The sequence below is a fragment of the Eleginops maclovinus genome, chromosome 16 (genome assembly GCF_036324505.1).
Source record: "Eleginops maclovinus isolate JMC-PN-2008 ecotype Puerto Natales chromosome 16, JC_Emac_rtc_rv5, whole genome shotgun sequence".
Taxonomy (NCBI): Eukaryota; Metazoa; Chordata; class Actinopteri; order Perciformes; family Eleginopidae; genus Eleginops; species Eleginops maclovinus.
This window is the reverse complement of record NC_086364.1, coordinates 7,165,330-7,184,525: the sequence shown is the minus strand read 5'-3', so window position 1 is coordinate 7,184,525 and position 19,196 is coordinate 7,165,330. Positions and strand designations below refer to the sequence as shown.

Sequence of the window (19,196 nt, the reverse complement as noted above, 5' to 3'; positions counted from 1 at the left end):
TAATGTTTTTTTATATTCTGGTAGACTATTACTCTTAGTGTCTGCATGTGGATCCTATGAGTTGTTACACCTATGTATTATTTTTCATATTTAGACATGTTATTAAAATGTTCACCTTTGCTATCAGCAAACAAGACACTTGCTATAGTCTACTTCCTAATGGTATATGCAGACATAAACTGTTCTGATATCAGTGTGCTGATGAAGAGTTGGGTGAACCTTGCTTTAGAAACCTGCTTTAGTTAACTTTGTCTTTTTATTTTGCATAAGATATAAACAGTTTCAATCCCTCTTTGTTTAATTTCATGCAGCTTCCCCTTCCTTTCCTCGTATTTTAACCACATACCTCCCTTAGAGGCTGCTTTATCAAGGGACAGACACACTGAGCACATCTGCAGCTGTAGTTGAGTTGCATGTTTAGATAAACACACACATGCAAAAGAAACCCTGACAAATAAAGCATCTTATTCATCTATATAATGTATATGCATACTCCTTAAAAAGTCTGCACTGTTACCTCAGCCAGAATTAAGCCAATCATACATTTGTTCACGAGTTTGTGTGTGTGCCATCAGTCTAATATATAGTATCATTTATCACTGTATGGCCAAGAACCTCTTGTGATTGCGGTTATTTAACTTTTCCTCATTTACTGAATACTCCCCCCTCTAACCATTCAGTAAAGGCTAAATCTGATCAACAAGTGCATCAGTAGCAAAGACCTAAAAACAAGATTTCCATAGTTGGTTGCTTGCCATTTTGGCCTGTATTTTGGCTTGAAAACAACTGACATTTACAGTAAAGTCTGGTCTTATTTTGAACTCAGAATCAATGAATATCCTATATGTTAAGTTCCAATAAAGTTAGGGAACATTCAAGACACACAAATACTTATTTTTGTTATTTTCAATGCCATCTTAAAAGCGAGCAGGGAGGGATTCAAGATTTAACTGGTATTGTGAGTGGGGAGATTTTTGAAAGATGTAACCTTGGTTAAAACATTTAAAAACTAGACAACTCTGCAAGATCTAATATCTTCAGTTTCACAAATAACAAAAACTCAGAAAAGTGGGCTTCTGTTGTGTGAACCCAGAACCTCAGGGCCTATAACGCACTAGGTTCAGTAAGTTAAGTTGAGGGTCATTTGTGTGTGTGTTTGTGGTGATAAGAATAAAGTGTTAACAACCCTGTAGTCGGTTCTGCATTTTAGTTAGGGTTAAGCCTGTCATGCAGAGGGATTCATCTTAAACTATATTTATTATCTGCCTATACCAACTTAACCACATTCAACATATTAAGTCAGGGAAGTTCCTGAGGAAGTCCTGTTTGCAGAGAAACTTGAAATGGAGCTGCTCAGACAGGTATGTGGTGGACTTCTTGTATATGTACTCTAATTTATCTATCATGATTTTTTTGCAGATTTTTAAAAATCTAAATATAACATATCAGCGTTGACATTTTGCCACCAATTCATTAACGTTATCTTGACTGGTTGTTTTTGGAGATGACAGCAAATCTGATTTCCAACAGAGTGCTTTATTGCGTAATGAAAATGTTATTTTATAGTTTTCTCTGCTATACTTAACCTTTCTACATGTGAACTTCAATCAATGACAGAGAAAATGCTTCAAAATATAATTTGTTAATACTTAACACAACAACAAGCACATACGGGTAATATTATAGTGGCACAACTCTTTGAATACATGAAGCTGGTTTACTTGATTGCATGAAAAAAAAATATATATATATAATATGGACCAGCAATACTCAATAATAATTGATTTTAAAACAGTACACCATTATGTCTGGTCGACCTTTGTTTAACTAGGTTACCAAACAGTTACTGAAATAAGTAACAAAGTAACTAAAAATCAATAATAATTGCATGCACTTATTATTGAATACACAATTCAAAAGATAAATTAAAAACACACAGCTCTTGACCAGGTACATTTATGTAAAAAACATTGACATTATCAGACTATAAAAAATATAATTTGATAGATAATTCATCACATTCTTCATGTGAGTGAATTTAGGTGTTACATTTAAAAGCAATTAGAAGACATGAAATCACAGTTTTTTTTCCATTGCTAACACATTAAAATGACAGATAAACTGACTCAGATAGCAAAGCCTCAGCAAAGTCTCCAAAACCATAAACACAGTTTTAGGTCTGCCCCCAATTTGTAATTCAACAATGCACTTTTGCAAGACACTGCACACGGTCCTCTAAGTGAGAAACAGGACTCTGGCGTAAAGTCACTTTCAAAGTACTGCCACTGAAAATGCCTCACACATGAAACAATTAGAAAAAATACATGCCATCGGGCCTCACATGATTGCTTATTTCTTGACTCATCAATGTGAATGCAAGCGCTATATAAAGACTACAGGTGAGAACAGTGTAATAACATCGGTGGAAGCAACAAAGCATCACGAGGAAAAGGAAGAGGGAAGTGAGAGTGAGAGGGCGGAAGACTTCAAGTCAATAGAGGTATTGTATTTTTATTTTCTCTGCTGTTTACAGAAAAACTATCTATATATTCGTTCCGCAAAGTTTTCCTTGACATTTCCCGTATTTGAAAAAGAGAGCATAATTTGTATTTACACAACTGTAACTGCTGTGCATGCATGCATGTAGCCCTGATAAGTTGTGTAGAAAAATGTTAAAGTTTTGTTTCAAAAGTATATTGGTTTTTTCTGCACATACTTCTCTAGTGCAGAACTTTCTTCATACAGAACAAAGCCCATAAAAGATGAGTGTGCTTTAGACTGAGCACAACAGCATGTAGTTAGTTGGACAAAATGAATGAAGTGTGTGTTTGTTGCATATTATGTTGGATTTTATGTTTGTTTTTGGTTGCAGAGCTTCATTTTGCAGGATATATGAGCTGTTTTGCACTTTGGGCGTGTGGTTTTCTGAAATGGATTACTGATTTTTTTTTCAGTTGCTAACACACTGAAGTGTATGGAAGAGGATTATGGCAACATAAAATCCCACATCCCCCCCAAAAAATTGGGGATTTGAATTGAAAACCTGTATTTTTTTTGTTGTGAGAAAAAAAAACAGGGAGAAAAAAGTCAGACTTCTGACGTTAATCTCTTAAACTAAAATATGCATGTATATTTTTGCTAGGTTTTGCTCTTTCAGCATCAGTTTAAATAAGTGTGTGTCACTTTAGTGTTTTAGAGATTTTTTAAAGAATATATACATTGTTTCCACAAAGTTTTCTTTTGCCATTTAATGTATTTGATAGAGAGCATATATTTTGTTCACACAACTGTATGTGTGAACAAAATATTTGCGTTCCTGCACATATTTCTGTAGTGCCAAATTATCTACAAACAGAAAGCCAATTAAAGTAAATGTGTTTGTGATTGAGCACCACTGTGTGTAGTTGGTTGGCTAAAGAGCCTTGTACTATGAATGAAGTGTGGGCCATTTGGCGCAAAAGTGTTTATGTAGTTTTGAGTGCAGTTGGTCATTCTCCAGGATATATGAGGTGTTTTGCACTCTGGGTGTGGTATTTGTGAATTGTCTTAAGTGTTTCGAGAAAATTAGCCATGTTTTCAAAAATGTGTAAACAATTGAGAAAAACAGTGATCAAATGGACCCCGTGCAGTATCATGTCATTACATGCATGCCCCTCCTTTCTTCATTTATATTGTCCTATATTTTCATCTAAGACTAAGTTATTCTTAAAAAGGTTAGAGCATCTTCGCACAGAGAGAACGGATTCTAACATCTCTGATAAATGTTCAGCACATGTCACTAATGGAGAGATACTGCAGTGCACTCAGCGTGGTGTGCAGTCAGACAGAAACAGGCCGTTTGTTTGCAGAAAGTTTTAAAGTTATGTGTCTGATCTGAATCTTCGTCGGCTCCAAACCGCCTCGCTGTGCACAGCAGCTGCAGGTGGAGCTGGCTCACATCCGCCTGTGAGCCAGCCAATACCACAACAAAACAAGACAAGTTTGTGCGTGTGTGTGTGTGTGGGGGTGTGTATTGTTGCGTGGGTGTATGTACAGTGGGGCAAAAAAGTATTTAGTCAGCCACCAATTGTGCAAGTTCTCCCATTTAAAAAGATGAGAGAGGCCTGTAATTTTTATCATAGGTATACCTCAACTATGAGAGACAGAATGAGAAAAAAAAATCCAGAAAATCACATTGTAGGATTTTTAATGAATTTATTTTCAAATGATTGTGGAAAATAAGTATTTGGTCAATAACAAAAGTTCATCTCAATACTTTGTTATATACCCTTTGTTGGCAATGACAGAGGTCAAACGTTTTCTGTAAGTCTTCACAAGGTTTTCACACACTGTTGCTGGTATTTTGGCCCATTCCTCCATGCAGATCTCCTCTAAAGCAGTGATGTTTTGGGGCTGTCGCTGGGCAACAGGGGTTGAGATCTGGAGACTGGCTAGGCCACTCCAGGACCTTGAAATGCTTCTTACGAAGCCACTCCTTCGTTGCCTTGGCGGTGTGTTTGGGATCATTGTCATGCTGAAAGACCCAGCCACGCTTCATCTTCAGTGCCCTTGCTGATGGAAGGAGGTTTTCACTCAAAATCTCACGATACATGGCCCCATTCATTCTTTCCTTTCCACGGATCAGTCGTCCTGGTCCCTTTGCAGAAAAACAGCCCCAAAGCATGATGTTTCCACCCCCATGCTTCACAGTAGGTATGGTGTTCTTTGGATGCAACTCTGCATTCTTTCTCCTCCAAACACGACGAGTTGAGGTTTTACCAAAATGTTCTATTTTGGTTTCATCTGACCATATGACATTCTCCCAATCCTCTTCTGGATCATCCAAATGCCCTCTAGCAAACTTCAGACGGGCCTGGACATGTACTGGCTTAAGCAGGGGGACACGTCTGGAACTGCAGGATTTAAGTCCCTGGCGGCGTAGTGTGTTACTGATGGTAGCCTCTGTTACTTTGGTCCCAGCTCTCTGCAGGTCATTCACTAGGTCCCCCCGTGTGGCTCTGGGGTTTTTGCTCACCGTTCTTGTGATCATTTTGACCCCACGGGGTGAGATCTTGCGTGGAGCCCCAGATGGAGGGAGATTAGCAGTGGTCTTGTATGTCTTCCATTTTCTAATAATTGCTCCCACAGTTGATTTCTTCACACCAAGCTGCTTACCTATTGCAGATTCAGTTTTCCCAGCCTGGTGCAGTTCTACAATTTTGTCTCTGGTCTCCTTTGACAGCTCTTTGGTCTTGGCCATAGTGGAGTTTGGAGTATGACTGTTTGAGGTTGTGGACAGGTGTCTTTTATACTGATAACGAGTTCAAAAAGGTGCCATTAATACAGGTAACGAGTGGAGGACAGAGGAGCCTCTTAAAGAAGAAGTTACAGGTCTGTGAGAGCCAGAAATCTTGCTTGTTTGTAGGTGACCAAACACTTATTTTACCGAGGAATTTACAATTAATTCATTACAAATCCTACAATGTGATTTCCTGGATTTTTTTTTCTCATTTTTTCTCTCATAGTTGAAGTATACTTATGATAAAAATTACAGGCCTCTCTCATCTTTTTAAATGGGAGAACTCGCACAATTGGTGGCTGACTAAATACTTTTTGCCCCACTGTATATGTGTGTGGATGAAATCGAGACCAGTGGGTTTCTAGAACATTTTACATGGGGTGGCAAAGGAGGGGCAAAAGGTCATGGCAGCGAAGCATTGGATGACGGACAGTACGTGATATTTTACACTGTATATATAACTTATGTATTGTTATATCATGCCCTGACTCAGACACATATAGTTTAAAACAGCAGACAATACTCATGTTTAGTACAGCAAGGCTACCCTAAAATGATATTTACTGCAAGTACAGTAAAATTACTCAGACATTCCAAGAAATATTTCTCAATATCAAGAGCCGCTCGATTGTGCTGCTGTAATGGAATATGTATGCAATGAGAATAAAACATACCATGTGTGGTCCAGCAGGGGTTTCATCTGCCTGCTGATCACTGCCTCTCTTTCTGAGTCTGACATCTTTACTCCACACAATCATTTCTTCTTTTTCACTGATGTATTCATCTCCTCCTTGCCTTCTCCTGCTCTGAACCGCCTGGTATCTTCAGCTCTAGTTTACTCTCTTTTCCCTTTCCCGTTTGTATTCGTCCTGATCACTTCTCAGACATGTCTTTTTTTCTGTATTCTGTTGAATCACTTTGTTAATCTACTCAGGCCTGGAAGAGTCTCGATGTGAAAAGCACTGGTAAAAATGATTGCATTACTATATACACGTTAGACGGGCTAATAAGTAGCCTATAATAAATGTAACACCTGAAAGTATTCATTAAACATGACGCACTCAGGCAGCTGTGTTTAGACAGTTTACTTTGATTTTTTTCCCCAGTTTGACAGTAAAGGATGTGACCTGGTTTACTATATCCAGCCTCATTGCTGTGATGTGTGAGAGTAACTCAAGTGAGTTTTATAGTGCCGCATAAACAAATAAAAGTGATCGATCTCCCAGCTAGCGCTGTTGGTGTGTATGATGTACTGTAACGCCCCAATCAGAGACCGTCTGTTAAACTTTATCAATTCAAACAGGAGAGTTTTTAATATTTTGTTTCAAGATGTCATCTTCAGTAAAAACATAACTAGTCTAAGGGAAATGCTGCCTGGGGAAACTGATCCACCTTTGGATGCTGGGACAGCTCGGTCGCTCCTCTCTCTGCAGCTGTGTGACCGACGTTTCTGAGGGGCCTAAGATTATACTTAAAATGGTTCACTTTTCATTAATGTATTGCTTGTTTCATTGATTGAGAAGCTTGTGGACAACGTGTAGGTTTGTTTCTACAAGTACAGTTTTAGGGCCACAAACGTTAGGGGGGCAGCTGGGGCGCAAGGCTCTATAGCTCCCCCCTGTAGATACGCTCCTGAGAGAGACAGATGTGTATATGTGTAAATGAGTATTGCAGGTGTTAGTAGTGGCATATCAAACATGTAAGTATGTGAAAGTGGTTAAGATAAGAGAGAAGATAAGAAGGAACTGTAATTATCTCTGGGGGAATTCAGGTGTTTATAGCAGAAACAGGGTCAGAGTGAAAAAAGGACAGAACAGATTCACACAAGGTAAAAAATTACATAAATAAAAATAATAATGCAAAAATGTAAGAATAAGATGATAATGTCACTGTTGAAACAAAATATCATGTTAAAGAAAAGATTTACGTTTTGAGCAACTTACTGCCAAATAATAATAGTATTTAAAAAAATAATAATTAGAAAGCTAGCATTTTCCAAAACAAAGGTGCGATCTGTTTTAAAAGACAAAAATGATATGAATAAATGACTTCATTGAATAATGAAAACTATTCAAAATATGTTTTGCCACAAAATAGATCACTGTATTTCTTTTGTCAGTATATCAGCCAAAACATACCTTTCAATATTTACACACTGATAAAAAAAAATGTTATTTCTCATATGGTATTTTTAAAGAAATGATGACTGATTTTATTAATAATAATAACGAATAATATTATTATCATTAATTATTATTATAGAAATAATCAAACGTATAACTATGATTATGATTATTATCATTTTTGTTATTGTTATGCAGTTCCTACTGTGCCCACTGGAAGGCAATGGAAATCGTCCCATTTCACTTACATGGTTACTTCGCCATCAAGTCAGTCATAACAACATGCTGGTACTTCCGGTAGCGCATTCAAAATATTACTATTTTATCTAGGCCCCAGTATAATTTCGCCCTTTCCCTTCATACATAGGGATGTTACGTTTAAATCAGACCTAAAATCGTCCAGTAAACGTCTAGTTATGTGATTTATTTAGAGTGGTACCTCGAACTAACGATAGTTCTTACCGTGACACTTTTGTTTTGAAAGAACCGTTTGCTAAATCAAGTTTTGAGTAGCAGCTAGCTCAAACAGTGACAAACATCATCATGGCAGCCGAGTGCGAGTGAGTTAGTTTACAGCATGTCTTAACTCTTTTTAATATCAAACACATTTTATGACATCCAGATGATTTATTTAGTGATGGTTTAACATCAGATGAAATGTAGCAGTTCTGCTGTGGCTATGGTTAACTAGCACCCTGCTAACGCTAGCATAATGTGTCAACCTGTTATAAAACAGGACAGAATGGCAGCAATACAAGTCTAACATCATATGTCTCTTCTCTGCAGTGTTTTGTCTGAAATCGAGGTGCTGCAGTCCATCTATGTCGATGAACTGCTGGTCAACAGGAAAGACGACGGGTGAGACAAAAATGAGCTAAAATGACATCATGCTGCTTCATAAGCTTTAGCTTTAAGGCATGATTGGTAATGAGATACAGTATGAGACAGTGTTGTTAGTATATTTACTCCAGAACTGTAATCAAGTAGAGATTTTGAAGTACTTGAATACATGAGTATTACCATTTGATGCAACTTTATACTTTTATCATACAATATTTTTTTGACAACTATAGTTACTAGTGACAAGATTCACATAATTACATCATATAAAGTGTATCGTCCTAATTGGGCCCTTCTATATAAATATTGCGGCCTTTTTGGCTTGTTCTGTGTTTAGAGAGTCTTGTTAAAACTGCAGCTGTGTTGTGTCCTGCAGGTCCTGGGAGGTGAGCCTGGTCCTGTACCCGTCCACAGCGGAGGACTCTGTCTCTCAGTTTGTCCGCCTCACCCTGACTCTGACCCTTGATCAGCAGGTACATATTATCCTATCCTGCTACTGGACTGTGTTTACAGTATGTCAGTCTCTGTATTGTCATGAGGTTTATTGATGTGCTGCTCACATTTCTCTCCACAGCTCACATTAATAATGTCTCTGTAATGTACCTGTAATGATACAACTGGTTAATTCTATATCGACTGAAAACACCACCGCCCTGCGTTCCAAAACATACCACTATATTATTTTGTTTGCAACGCTGTAGATACTAATAAAAGTAACATATATCAGATATTTTATTCTGATTCCGATATGCATGCAATTTAGAGATAGTACTTTGTCCTAACATTGCGCCTTGAGCTTTGACCTTTTTCATATGGGACCTGATGCTGTAGGACATTCAGGTATTTTTGGGATCCTACATTTGACATACTATTTACTGGGAAATACAACAAAAACTATTCTGGTGTACATAAAAAATATGGAAGTATGTGTATTGGAACGTGTGTAGTCCATTTGTATATAGCCTGCAACAGTACATACTTTGTAGGGCAGTAGAAGTACATACTTGTAGAAAAAGTATGCAATATGGAATGCAGCCATAGTGCTATAACACCACCTTGTAAAGCTCAACACGCTGATGGACATTATTAAAGTTTGACTCTCTTCCCTGTTTTGTGTGCTTAGTATCCCTCTTCTTCTCCAGCAATCTCTATTCGTAACCCCCGGGGGCTTTCTGATGACAAGATCAGTAGGTAAGTGTGATTGAACTCTTTTATCACTACTTTCTGTTCGGAACTGTTTCTTTTTGAGTGTAAAACTCTGTAATCATGTCACCTTTTTCTCTTAGTGTCCAAAAGTGTCTTCAGTTGGAGGCTCAGTCCTGTCTGGGTTCACCTGTGCTGTATCAGCTCATTGAGGTCACTATATATAGTGCTTTTTTATTAAATAAATACATAGTGGTAATAGTGTGACGCTTGAAGTCAAGTTTCTAACTGGTCTCCTGTCTTCATTCTTCTATAGAAAGCTAAAGAAATCCTGACTGAGAGCAATATTCCTCATGGAAACTGTGTCATTTGCCTCTATGGGTTTAAGGTATGGTTTAAAAAATAATGATTTCCCGATATTTCCAGAAATCTTCCTTAAATCTGCCTCTGCAAACCCATTGAATTTTTATATGTGCACTGGATGTCTCCAGGAGGGAGAAACGTTCTCCAAGACGAGCTGCTACCACTACTTCCACTCCCACTGCCTCGGCCGCTATGCCAGCCATGCAGAGATGGAGCTACAGCAGAGGGAGCGCGAGTTAGAGGAGGACAAGACCCGAGACCAAACACAGCATCAGGTCACAGGAGCTCCGGCCAAAGAAACCTTTTGGTGTCTCTCTTTAGAAGTGATTTTATTTTCTGACTCTCCTAACAGGAGCTGACTGTGGTTTGTCCGGTGTGCAGAGAGCCGCTCTCGTACGACATGGACCAGCTTCTGTCCTCGCCTGCACCCCAGCTGCCCGAGGTAACATAATGCACCTTAGGTTCTTATATTGATGATATATTCATTATTTTATGTTGCATCATTGTTTCGTTAAATAAATAGTGAGTTATTTTATTTTGTTTATAGCTTAATTTTACAATCTCACAACTTTAGAAGCTGTTTCCAAAGTCGGTAAAAACTATTGAAAGTCTTTTACTTTTCTTTCTCAGCTGGACGGAGTGGCGATTGGTTCTAAATTTCAGAAGCAGTGGTGTAGGCTGCAGAAGCTCCTGGAGAGGCAGCGGTCTAAAGGGGGGATCATTGACCCGGAGGTGGAATCAAATAGATTTTTCATCCATACCAATGAGGTGAGAATGAATCAGAAATGATATGGCCATATTTAGACCGGCTGCACCACAGAACACACCTCTGTCAAATTAAATTTTAAAATGTTCTTTGATTCCTTCTCTTATTGCTTCTAACATATTTAGATTTTGTGTTCAAATACAGGTTATAATGCTCTGCTTTTATATATCACACATATTTAGAATGTATTGTTTTCCTCTGTCTTTTTTTAAGAGAAGCATTTCTAGCAAATATAAAATATTGTCTTTCAAAAAAATCTAGATTTTGTAAAAATAGTTTGAAGTACTAAATCTCAAAGGATAAAACAAAGATAATTAAACAAACTGATATATATAAAAAAAACTAAGTATACTTTAAGCTGAGATGAAGATTTCATCATACTTACTTTTTAGGGGAACTCAAAAGCTTTACTTTATTTAGTTTAAATGCATTATTTGAGATACATGTACATACATGTCTACATTCAAGTGTTATGCCTTAAAAAATCCACATCGAGCTGCATTTTAAACCTACTATCATTAGGGGAAAACTGATATTTTAGGAAATTCTCCTGTTTGCTCCTATATAATGTTATACAAAAACATTAAGAGTAACGCATGTAAACTCCCACAGGCTCCACCTGCTGCTGAAAACGAAAACCTCGACACAGACGTCTCCCTCGCCCCCCCTGCACCCTCTGCTTCTAAGGTTCCTATGTATGAAACTGGTGTGAGAGCAGACCACTCTGTTCCTGGACTCTCCCACTGCAGGGGCGCTCAAGCTCCGAGGCGGGGGCTGAGGAGAGGAGGCCGGTTCCGTCCGCAACAGCAACGGAGAGCTGCCCCCGTCACGGAGCACCTGCACAAACTGTCTCTGTCCTGCCACGAAGGGCCTATTAAAGCTCAGGGTAACCAACAGATGCGAGACAATGCAGAATACTGTCAGTCTAAGACAGGAAGGGTGGTCCAGACAGAGACCCTGGTGTCTGCAGAGGGTCCCCCACTGTGCCAGGCAGCCTTGGACACTGATTGCCCAAAAGAAGCTGCAGGCGGGCGGGGTCACCGTGGAAGGAGAAGGCCTCCTCACTGGGGGGACTCGGACCCAAACACCGGGCGCTACCACTGGGACGGGCGGGGTTCAAGAAGCAGGGGAGGGCCCAACAACCTGTACGGAAGAGGAGGGGGGCCCCGCAGGGATCACGGCAGGGACTTCCAGCACAAGGTGGTGGAGAGAGAGAGGGGGAGGGAGGAGGTGCTATGACAAAGGGCAACAGGAGGGCCAGTGAAAAAATTAGTGTGTGCCTCCATCATTGGTCTGCGTAAATTAAAGCCCTGCACCAGAAACAACTTTCAGCGTAGTTTCCTTTCCTCCCGTACATCGCAGTTATCCCGCTCTCTGGTTTGTACTAACATGCACACTAATATCCGATACAGATGGTTATCGCTTTTTGTCATGGTGCAGTATGAATTGAAAGAACTGCAAATTAAATGTTCCCTGTGTCACGGTGCATCTGTGTTTCCTGTCTTTTTTTTATGAAGGGTTAGTTCAGTTACAGAAACATTTGCAGCTTTAATATATTGTTTTATTGATGATAATATTGCAAATTCTGGTAACTGTATTGATGCAGGAAATATGATCCTATGGTACTTATAGTGCCTGGTTTATACTTCTAGTTACTGGTGTATTTGGAGATGAAAATGTAAATGCTTGTTAAACAGAAAATAGAACCAACCAACACTCAGTAAAACTGCTAAATTAGTTCACCCTTGGTCTTTTGCAAAATAAAATGTGGCTTGCATGTGGATGTGTCAGTTATAATAACCAAGCATTGTTAGTTAGTTAGAAAGTACATTTGACGTAAACACTTACTGCAGTACTGTTACCTAGGTACATTTTTAATGCAGGAATAACATGTGTTTTTTACACAGTGTAACTAGTAGCAATTAAAAAACATATACAGTAATGGAATGTGGTAATATTAATCTAAAAACATGAAAAATATTAGTAAAGCACTGACAGGGAACTAATACTTAACATTTGTAGTACTATTACTACACATCACTGGGCAATACATACTTTTTTGTAAGTGAACTGATTACATACATTTACTGTTAGATACTGAATGCAGTACTTTCACTTGTGCTGGTGTATTATGACACTGAGATAAGTGTTTTTACTTAAGTACAATAGAGCTTTAAACAACGTGGCACTAAGACTCATGGGAGATGCAGTTGTTTGGGAGAGGCGGAAACTGAACTACGTCATGATGAATCTCCCACCGACGCCATCTTGGCAGTTTTTTTTTTTGTTTTTTTTGTTGTAGACCAGTCCCTGTGAAGATTCTGCGCAGGATCGCAGAGGCGTGTTGTTGTTTTCAAAACTGCTGAGGTTATGACTGGCGGGACTGACTTTCAGAAAAGCTACACGAATAACACGGACTCAGAGCCTGTAATGGATGTAGACATGGATTCTAGTCATATGGAGAGTGAGCGGGGTGAAATGGACAGTGGTATCCCTGCTGCGTGCTCTTCAAACGGCAGTGGCGGGGAGGAAGATGAGGCGGAGGCCGTTGGCCGTCTAAGAGAAGCCGGGGGATCGAGTAGTCACTACACCCAGGAAGGTGGTGGAGTGTTCTGCTGCGGCAGGGAGCAGGAGGTGTCGGTCGAGATTGGAGAAACGTACTTATGTCAACGAGCCGACAAGACATGGCGTGAGTTATGTCTCTTGTTCCAGTTAGCAGGTTAACGTTAGAAGCGTGCACTTTGCTTGTGTTTTAGGCCAAATTCACACCAAATTCAATTGAAATGTTGTACAAAGTTGTATTGATTCTCTTGCAAACGTGACATTGAGACGTTACTGTGAGATTTACAGCAGATTAGCAGGGCTTTCTGAAACATTCGGCATGGGTGATGAAACCATAACAGTGCAAATTGCAGGCGAGCCAATTCAATGTTATTTTCTAATGGATTAAATAGAATAACGTTACAGTTTGAAGGGTTATGAGGACGCCGAATTGAATAATAGACCAACACTTAACGCGTGACTCTTTATCAATTGAAATAACAATACGTGGGTCTACAAAAAGGCAAAACAAGTATTAAAGTCGCACAAAAAAGAATGGAGTTTGGTGAGTCGTGACATTCAGCAGTTGTAAAGCTTATTATTTGCACCTGAGACAAGTCTCATTGGATCTTTCTCACTTTTTTTCTCACACAGATACAGCAGAGGTTATTCAGTCCCGACTGAATGAACAGGAGGGAAGGGAGGAGTTCTATGTCCACTATGTTGGATGTAAGTGACCAATTTGTATAATCATGAATGCAATGCAAATTATTAACATCTGACTACAGCATCAAAGTTTATTCCTAATGCTTCTTCTCAATCACCCCTGCTCCACTGTCCTTTTGCCTTCTTTTTATATCCTTTTTTTAATTTGACCATACCCTCTTTCTCCCCTTACCCACTACTTTAAAATGACCCCCATGATCTTTTTCTCTGGCATGCAGTCAACAGACGGCTAGATGAATGGGTGGGGAAGGCCCGCCTGGCACTCACCAAGACGGTGAAGGATGCAGTGAGGAAGAGCACAGAGATCGGAAGTGTAGGAGATTTGGGTGAACAGCCTGAAAGGAAAATTACTCGTAACCAGAAGCGCAAGCACGATGAAATCAACCATGTACAGAAGGTAGGGGTATTTTCCGTTATGTCTGTTATATTTCATGCCGTTTTTCTAAATAGTTGATAATTATCTAATAGTGATTTCTTTGCAGACTTACGCTGAGATGGACCCAACAACAGCTGCTCTTGAAAAGGAGCATGAGGCGGTAAGTTTCTCTCATTCAATATTACAAATATAGTAAGCAAATAACATTGTTCTGCCTCTCTACATTTTCTACCTCATTTGGCTTGTGTTTTTAGTGTTTGTGATGAAGATAATGTTCCTCATTGTACTCAATGTCCTGTCTCTCCCTTAGATCACCAAAGTGAAATATGTGGACAAGATCCAGATAGGAAACTTCGAGATAGACGCCTGGTACTTCTCACCGTTTCCAGAGGACTACGGCAAGCAGCCCAAGCTGTGGATCTGCGAGTACTGCCTAAAATACATGAAGTTCGAGAAGACCTTCAGACATCACCTCGTAAGTGCAGCTTACCCCTCAGTTTATTATGTTAGGAATAGTTGTTTTTTTTTGCAAACAAAAGCCCCTATTTTTGAAATCGTCAGGAACATTGTACTTGACTATTGTATCTGTAGCTCCAATTTCCCACGTCAAGACCTAAAGATACCAACCCGACACAAAGTCTTAGTAAATCCCCTGCAGAATGTCTTGACATTTTCCTCCAATTTGTTTTGAAAGGAAAATGAAAGCTGCTTTTCTCTGTTGCACACATTTTACAAACTGTGAAACCAAAACCTTATAATGTTAGGCACAAAAATAAGCAGTGATTAAGTGACAACCTGACTGCAAGAGGTTTGACCTTTTATTACTTTGTCTCCTCAGTCCCACTGTCAGTGGAAGCAGCCTCCAGGCAAAGAAATCTACAGAAGAAGCAACATATCGGTGTATGAAGTGGACGGGCGGGACCACAAGGTGAGTCCTCCTGGCTTTTGCCACCCCTTATGCTTAATAATGTAGATTAATCTGCTTCTGGTCTCTGTGTCCAATTCTGTGTTTCTAGTGGAATAAAACTAGACATTTATGTTATGAATCAGTTAATTCTGTAAAGATGGTGCTGATCATTGTTGTGACTCATTGTCGGTCTCTGTTTGCAGATCTACTGTCAAAATCTGTGTCTACTAGCAAAACTATTCCTCGACCACAAGACGCTTTATTTTGACGTGGAGCCTTTCATCTTCTACATTCTCACAGAAGTCAACAAACAGGGAGCGCACATCGTCGGCTACTTCTCCAAAGTGAGGCCTGTTTTTGAGTCAATTTAATTGATGTCAGATCTTGCTCTCAGGCACCATGTGGAGTTTATTCCTTACACACAGTTGTGTTTATATACCATGTTTGTTAATAATAGGCAATGTTTGTACCTCTACAACAGAGCAAAGTGTAGCATGCATTTCTCTACTAAACAAGTGTTTAATTGCAATGTTTGACTTCAGCAGAATCTAACAGTAGTGCTGGAGAGTACCTCATACTGGAATAATTCACAACTGTTTGCTTTTTTGTTTTCCAGGAGAAAGAGTCTCCAGATGGGAATAATGTGGCGTGTATTCTCACACTGCCTCCGTACCAGCGCAGAGGCTACGGGAAGTTCCTCATAGCTTTCAGTAAGTGAGAGACCATGACTGCAGCTAACATATTTTTGAACAGATAACGACGGAACCTATTATAAACGAAAACACAACCAAATTTCTGATCTCATCTGTAAACAAGAAGATAAATGCAATCTTGGGATCTTTGAACGGAAAATCCTCCCTTCAGTTTTAACCCTGAGTTTGTGCTGCTGTGTGTGCAGGCTATGAGCTGTCTAAGCTGGAGAGTGCAGTGGGCTCTCCAGAGAAGCCTCTGTCCGACCTGGGGAAGCTGAGCTACAGGAGTTACTGGTCCTGGGTCCTGTTGGAGATCCTGAGGGACTTCAGAGGAACATTGTCCATCAAAGACCTCAGGTAGAGAGTCATATCCGTTTTTCTCAAGTAGAATATTGAACAGATACAGAAAACAACTTAAGCACTGATTAGGTTTTTCTGCCCCATTACTGTCAGTCTGTTCACATTTTCTGTTCCATTAACCAGACTTTAAACACTGCCAGATTCAATGAAGTGTTCCTGTTATTGTTTACTTCCTGCCTGTCTCTCCTGCAGATTTTTCTGTTGTCCAGCTCTTTCTCATTTAGCCTCTCTTGCTTTTCCACCTTCACAGATTGTTGTTGTTTTTTAAATTTTCTTTACTGGGGATGGGGGAAGTTTTGTGCTTTTAAAATGATGAATATTCAATAAATATGCCATGATTCATTGATATGATTAGACATAGTCCTACGATTTAGAGCGTTCAACAGTGGTCTGCTGTACAGCAATGACAGACTGTACAATGTCAAAATCAACCAATCGCAATCAACCTTTCAACTGAGCCGTGTAAAAATGTACGATAACAAGATCCATTCGCATCAAACACTAAGCCTTTTTCCTTATCTGATTTTGATGCTCATATCAGACCCTCCTCCCTCTATTTGTCCCTCAGCCAGATGACCAGCATCACGCAGAGTGACATCATCAGCACGCTGCAGTCGCTCAACATGGTGAAATACTGGAAAGGTCAGCACGTTATCTGTGTGACGCCCAAACTGGTGGAGGAGCACCTGAAGAGTGCCCAGTACAAAAAACCACCAATCACAGGTAAGTCCAGACATCTCATATTTGGCTTGGAATTCTTTTATTCCCCTATTTCATCCTTAATTATAACTTAAGCTTTGTGTCTTATGAAAATGCTTCTCTTTTGTGTGTTGTCTCTTCCACAGTTGACACTTTGTGTTTGAAGTGGGCGCCCCCCAAAAATAAACAAGTCAAGTTGTCCAAGAAGTGAGAAGCCGAGCCAGTTATGTCCGTCACGTCGATCTGTTTTTATATCATCCAGCCAGCCAAGTTCTCCCTTTTCTCCTCAAATGGCAAAATAACCTGCTGTCATGAACACCCTTGTATATAGTCATTGGTAGCATCTGTCAGTATTTTCTTAAAATATGTATAAAAAAACGGCAAGCCTCCTGATTCCTTCTTTTCCTGCGTACAAACAGGTTCTACAATTCTTTTAGGTGTCGAATCTTCTTTTTCTTTCCGACTCTTTTATGATGCATTTTAAAAATACTTAATTTGTAAGTATATAAACTTGTAATCAACATTCGTTATTTCTTTATTTTTTTTACTTTTTTCATTTCCTTTTATCAATTGCAATCTTACAACAATTGTGTCTGTGACTCAACACAGGCATACATTTCTTAAGGGAAATTGGCGAAATGACCATTTATGATCCCATTCCAAAGACAAACATCACCTTTTTGTACTATTGACAAAAAAATCCGAAACGTCACCTCACTTTTCTGTAAAGAATTTTCACAACATTATTTGTAGAGTATAAAAATGGGCAAATATGCAATAAAGACATGTGTCCTACTTGTGTCTAATGTAGTAATACAATACTGCATTAATTTGAAGTCATTGGGTCACATGACACATTTAAAACCATTGAGGTGTTTCCTATTGTCCAGTGAACTAATAATTTCTGCTATGGATTGAGTCACTGGTTCACAAGACAGAAGCCATTAAAAAAATGATTGAATTTTAAATGACAATATTCATATATAATAAAAAAGAGCTAAATCAAACTATTACCTACTTGTACAGTGGTCTGGTATGAAGTTGGAGTCAATGGATAAGATGACATGGAAGCTATTCAAAATACATTGAAAGAGATACTGTAGTATTGGTATCACACAGCTCAGGACGCATGCTGGTTGACACCAAAGCTACCTGCAGTGTTGGAAATGTATAGAGTTCAGCAAAAGTCGAGCGTGCTACATTTATTTATATTTTACAGCAATCTACAGGATCCTTTGTGGCAAAAGGTATCAGAAATGATGAGAAAGCCAAAGTATGGATAGCTGCGAAACAATAAAACCCCAGGTTAAATAAAGACGGAAACAAAGCCGCTGTCCTCCTACCTGTCAGCGCGTGTTCTAGCGTAACTCCAATAGTAACCACAAGGGGGCAGCAGTGCTCCGAGTCTCTTTTGAAAACACCAAATATTTCCTTTACTAAAATAATTCAAACCACAGTGTTGAGACACATATAACATGTTGCATTAAAAATGTTACTTAAATAAAAGTAAAGTAGGCTATTAGTATCAAGATGAACATAAAAGCAAAAACTGCCCATTTCTGAATAATGTATATTATTGGCTTATAATTATTGATGCATTCAGGTGTTTATAGGATCCTGCTGGTAAACAAGGAGCTTTTTTTATTACTATATGTATATTTTATTGTGTACTTTATTCCCTTAATAGAGGGAAATAAGGTGAAGAAAAATGTACTTCTGGATTTTTAGTTTTTGTGAGTAAAGGATATTTTAGAATATGTTTCCAGTGGGATGAATTTGTATCATTATTAGTAATTCTGTCATATCTACAAATAGTTACTCTGTATTTACATTTTTTGAAATATATAAAATATCCCCTCCCCCACCTCTACACATTTATGTTTTTCTTGTATTCTACCGTATTTATTAAAACGTCATTAAATAAAAATTCAAAATACGACCGAAACATTTTGCCAAATCAGTAACGAATGTGAACAAATACTTTTTCAGGAAATACATTTAAAAAAACTATATTTGTAAAGCAAATATTCAACACTTGGACAACTTTTAAGACAATCAAACTACCACAATTAAAAGAAAAAACATGATATGGTAAGCTTTTCCTTTCTTTTAATAAAAATAATATACCTAACATTTCTCTTGTAAAAGGCTTGTAGCCCAAATTGATTAAAAACATGAGTATGTGTGTGTTTCTGTACGTTCACTTCAGAGAGGTACAGGATGTTCAGCAGAATTTAGTGAATTTCAATGGAATGAGCCGTTTCCCACACACTCTATTAAGTCATTAGTTCTCAATGGGCTTCTGTTAGTAAGTTCTTTCTGACCGGCGTCCAGAGTCACATGCTGTCTGACGTTAACTCTGAGGCCTCAGAAAATAATTAG

At 38.8% G+C, this 19,196-nt stretch overlaps 2 protein-coding genes across 3 annotated transcripts; both read left to right on the top strand.

Annotated features, from left to right (window-relative positions):
* The first annotated feature begins 7,672 nt into the window (after window positions 1-7,672).
* On the top strand, window positions 7,673-11,999 carry rnf25 (ring finger protein 25). Its single transcript, XM_063902927.1, has 10 exons — window positions 7,673-7,961; window positions 8,188-8,259; window positions 8,618-8,714; window positions 9,365-9,432; window positions 9,528-9,597; window positions 9,701-9,772; window positions 9,876-10,022; window positions 10,100-10,189; window positions 10,378-10,515; window positions 11,126-11,999. The coding sequence occupies exons 1-10, from the start codon at window positions 7,945-7,947 to the stop codon at window positions 11,750-11,752; spliced, it is 1,398 nt and encodes a 465-aa protein (XP_063758997.1). The 5' UTR covers window positions 7,673-7,944; the 3' UTR covers window positions 11,753-11,999.
* A 797-nt stretch (window positions 12,000-12,796) lies between these two features.
* kat8 (K(lysine) acetyltransferase 8) lies at window positions 12,797-17,337 on the top strand. 2 transcript variants are annotated; one of them, XM_063904948.1, is made up of 11 exons: window positions 12,797-13,202; window positions 13,709-13,783; window positions 13,999-14,177; window positions 14,263-14,316; window positions 14,467-14,631; window positions 14,995-15,084; window positions 15,267-15,407; window positions 15,680-15,773; window positions 15,962-16,112; window positions 16,657-16,838; window positions 16,961-17,337. In XM_063904948.1, exons 1-11 carry the CDS (start codon window positions 12,884-12,886, stop codon window positions 17,023-17,025), a joined length of 1,515 nt encoding a protein of 504 aa, XP_063761018.1. In that variant the 5' UTR covers window positions 12,797-12,883; the 3' UTR covers window positions 17,026-17,337. The 2 variants fall into 2 exon arrangements, with proteins under 2 accessions (XP_063761018.1, XP_063761019.1); XM_063904949.1 differs by having other exon boundaries at window positions 12,798-13,202; window positions 16,684-16,838.
* The last annotated feature ends 1,859 nt before the right edge of the window (window positions 17,338-19,196 follow it).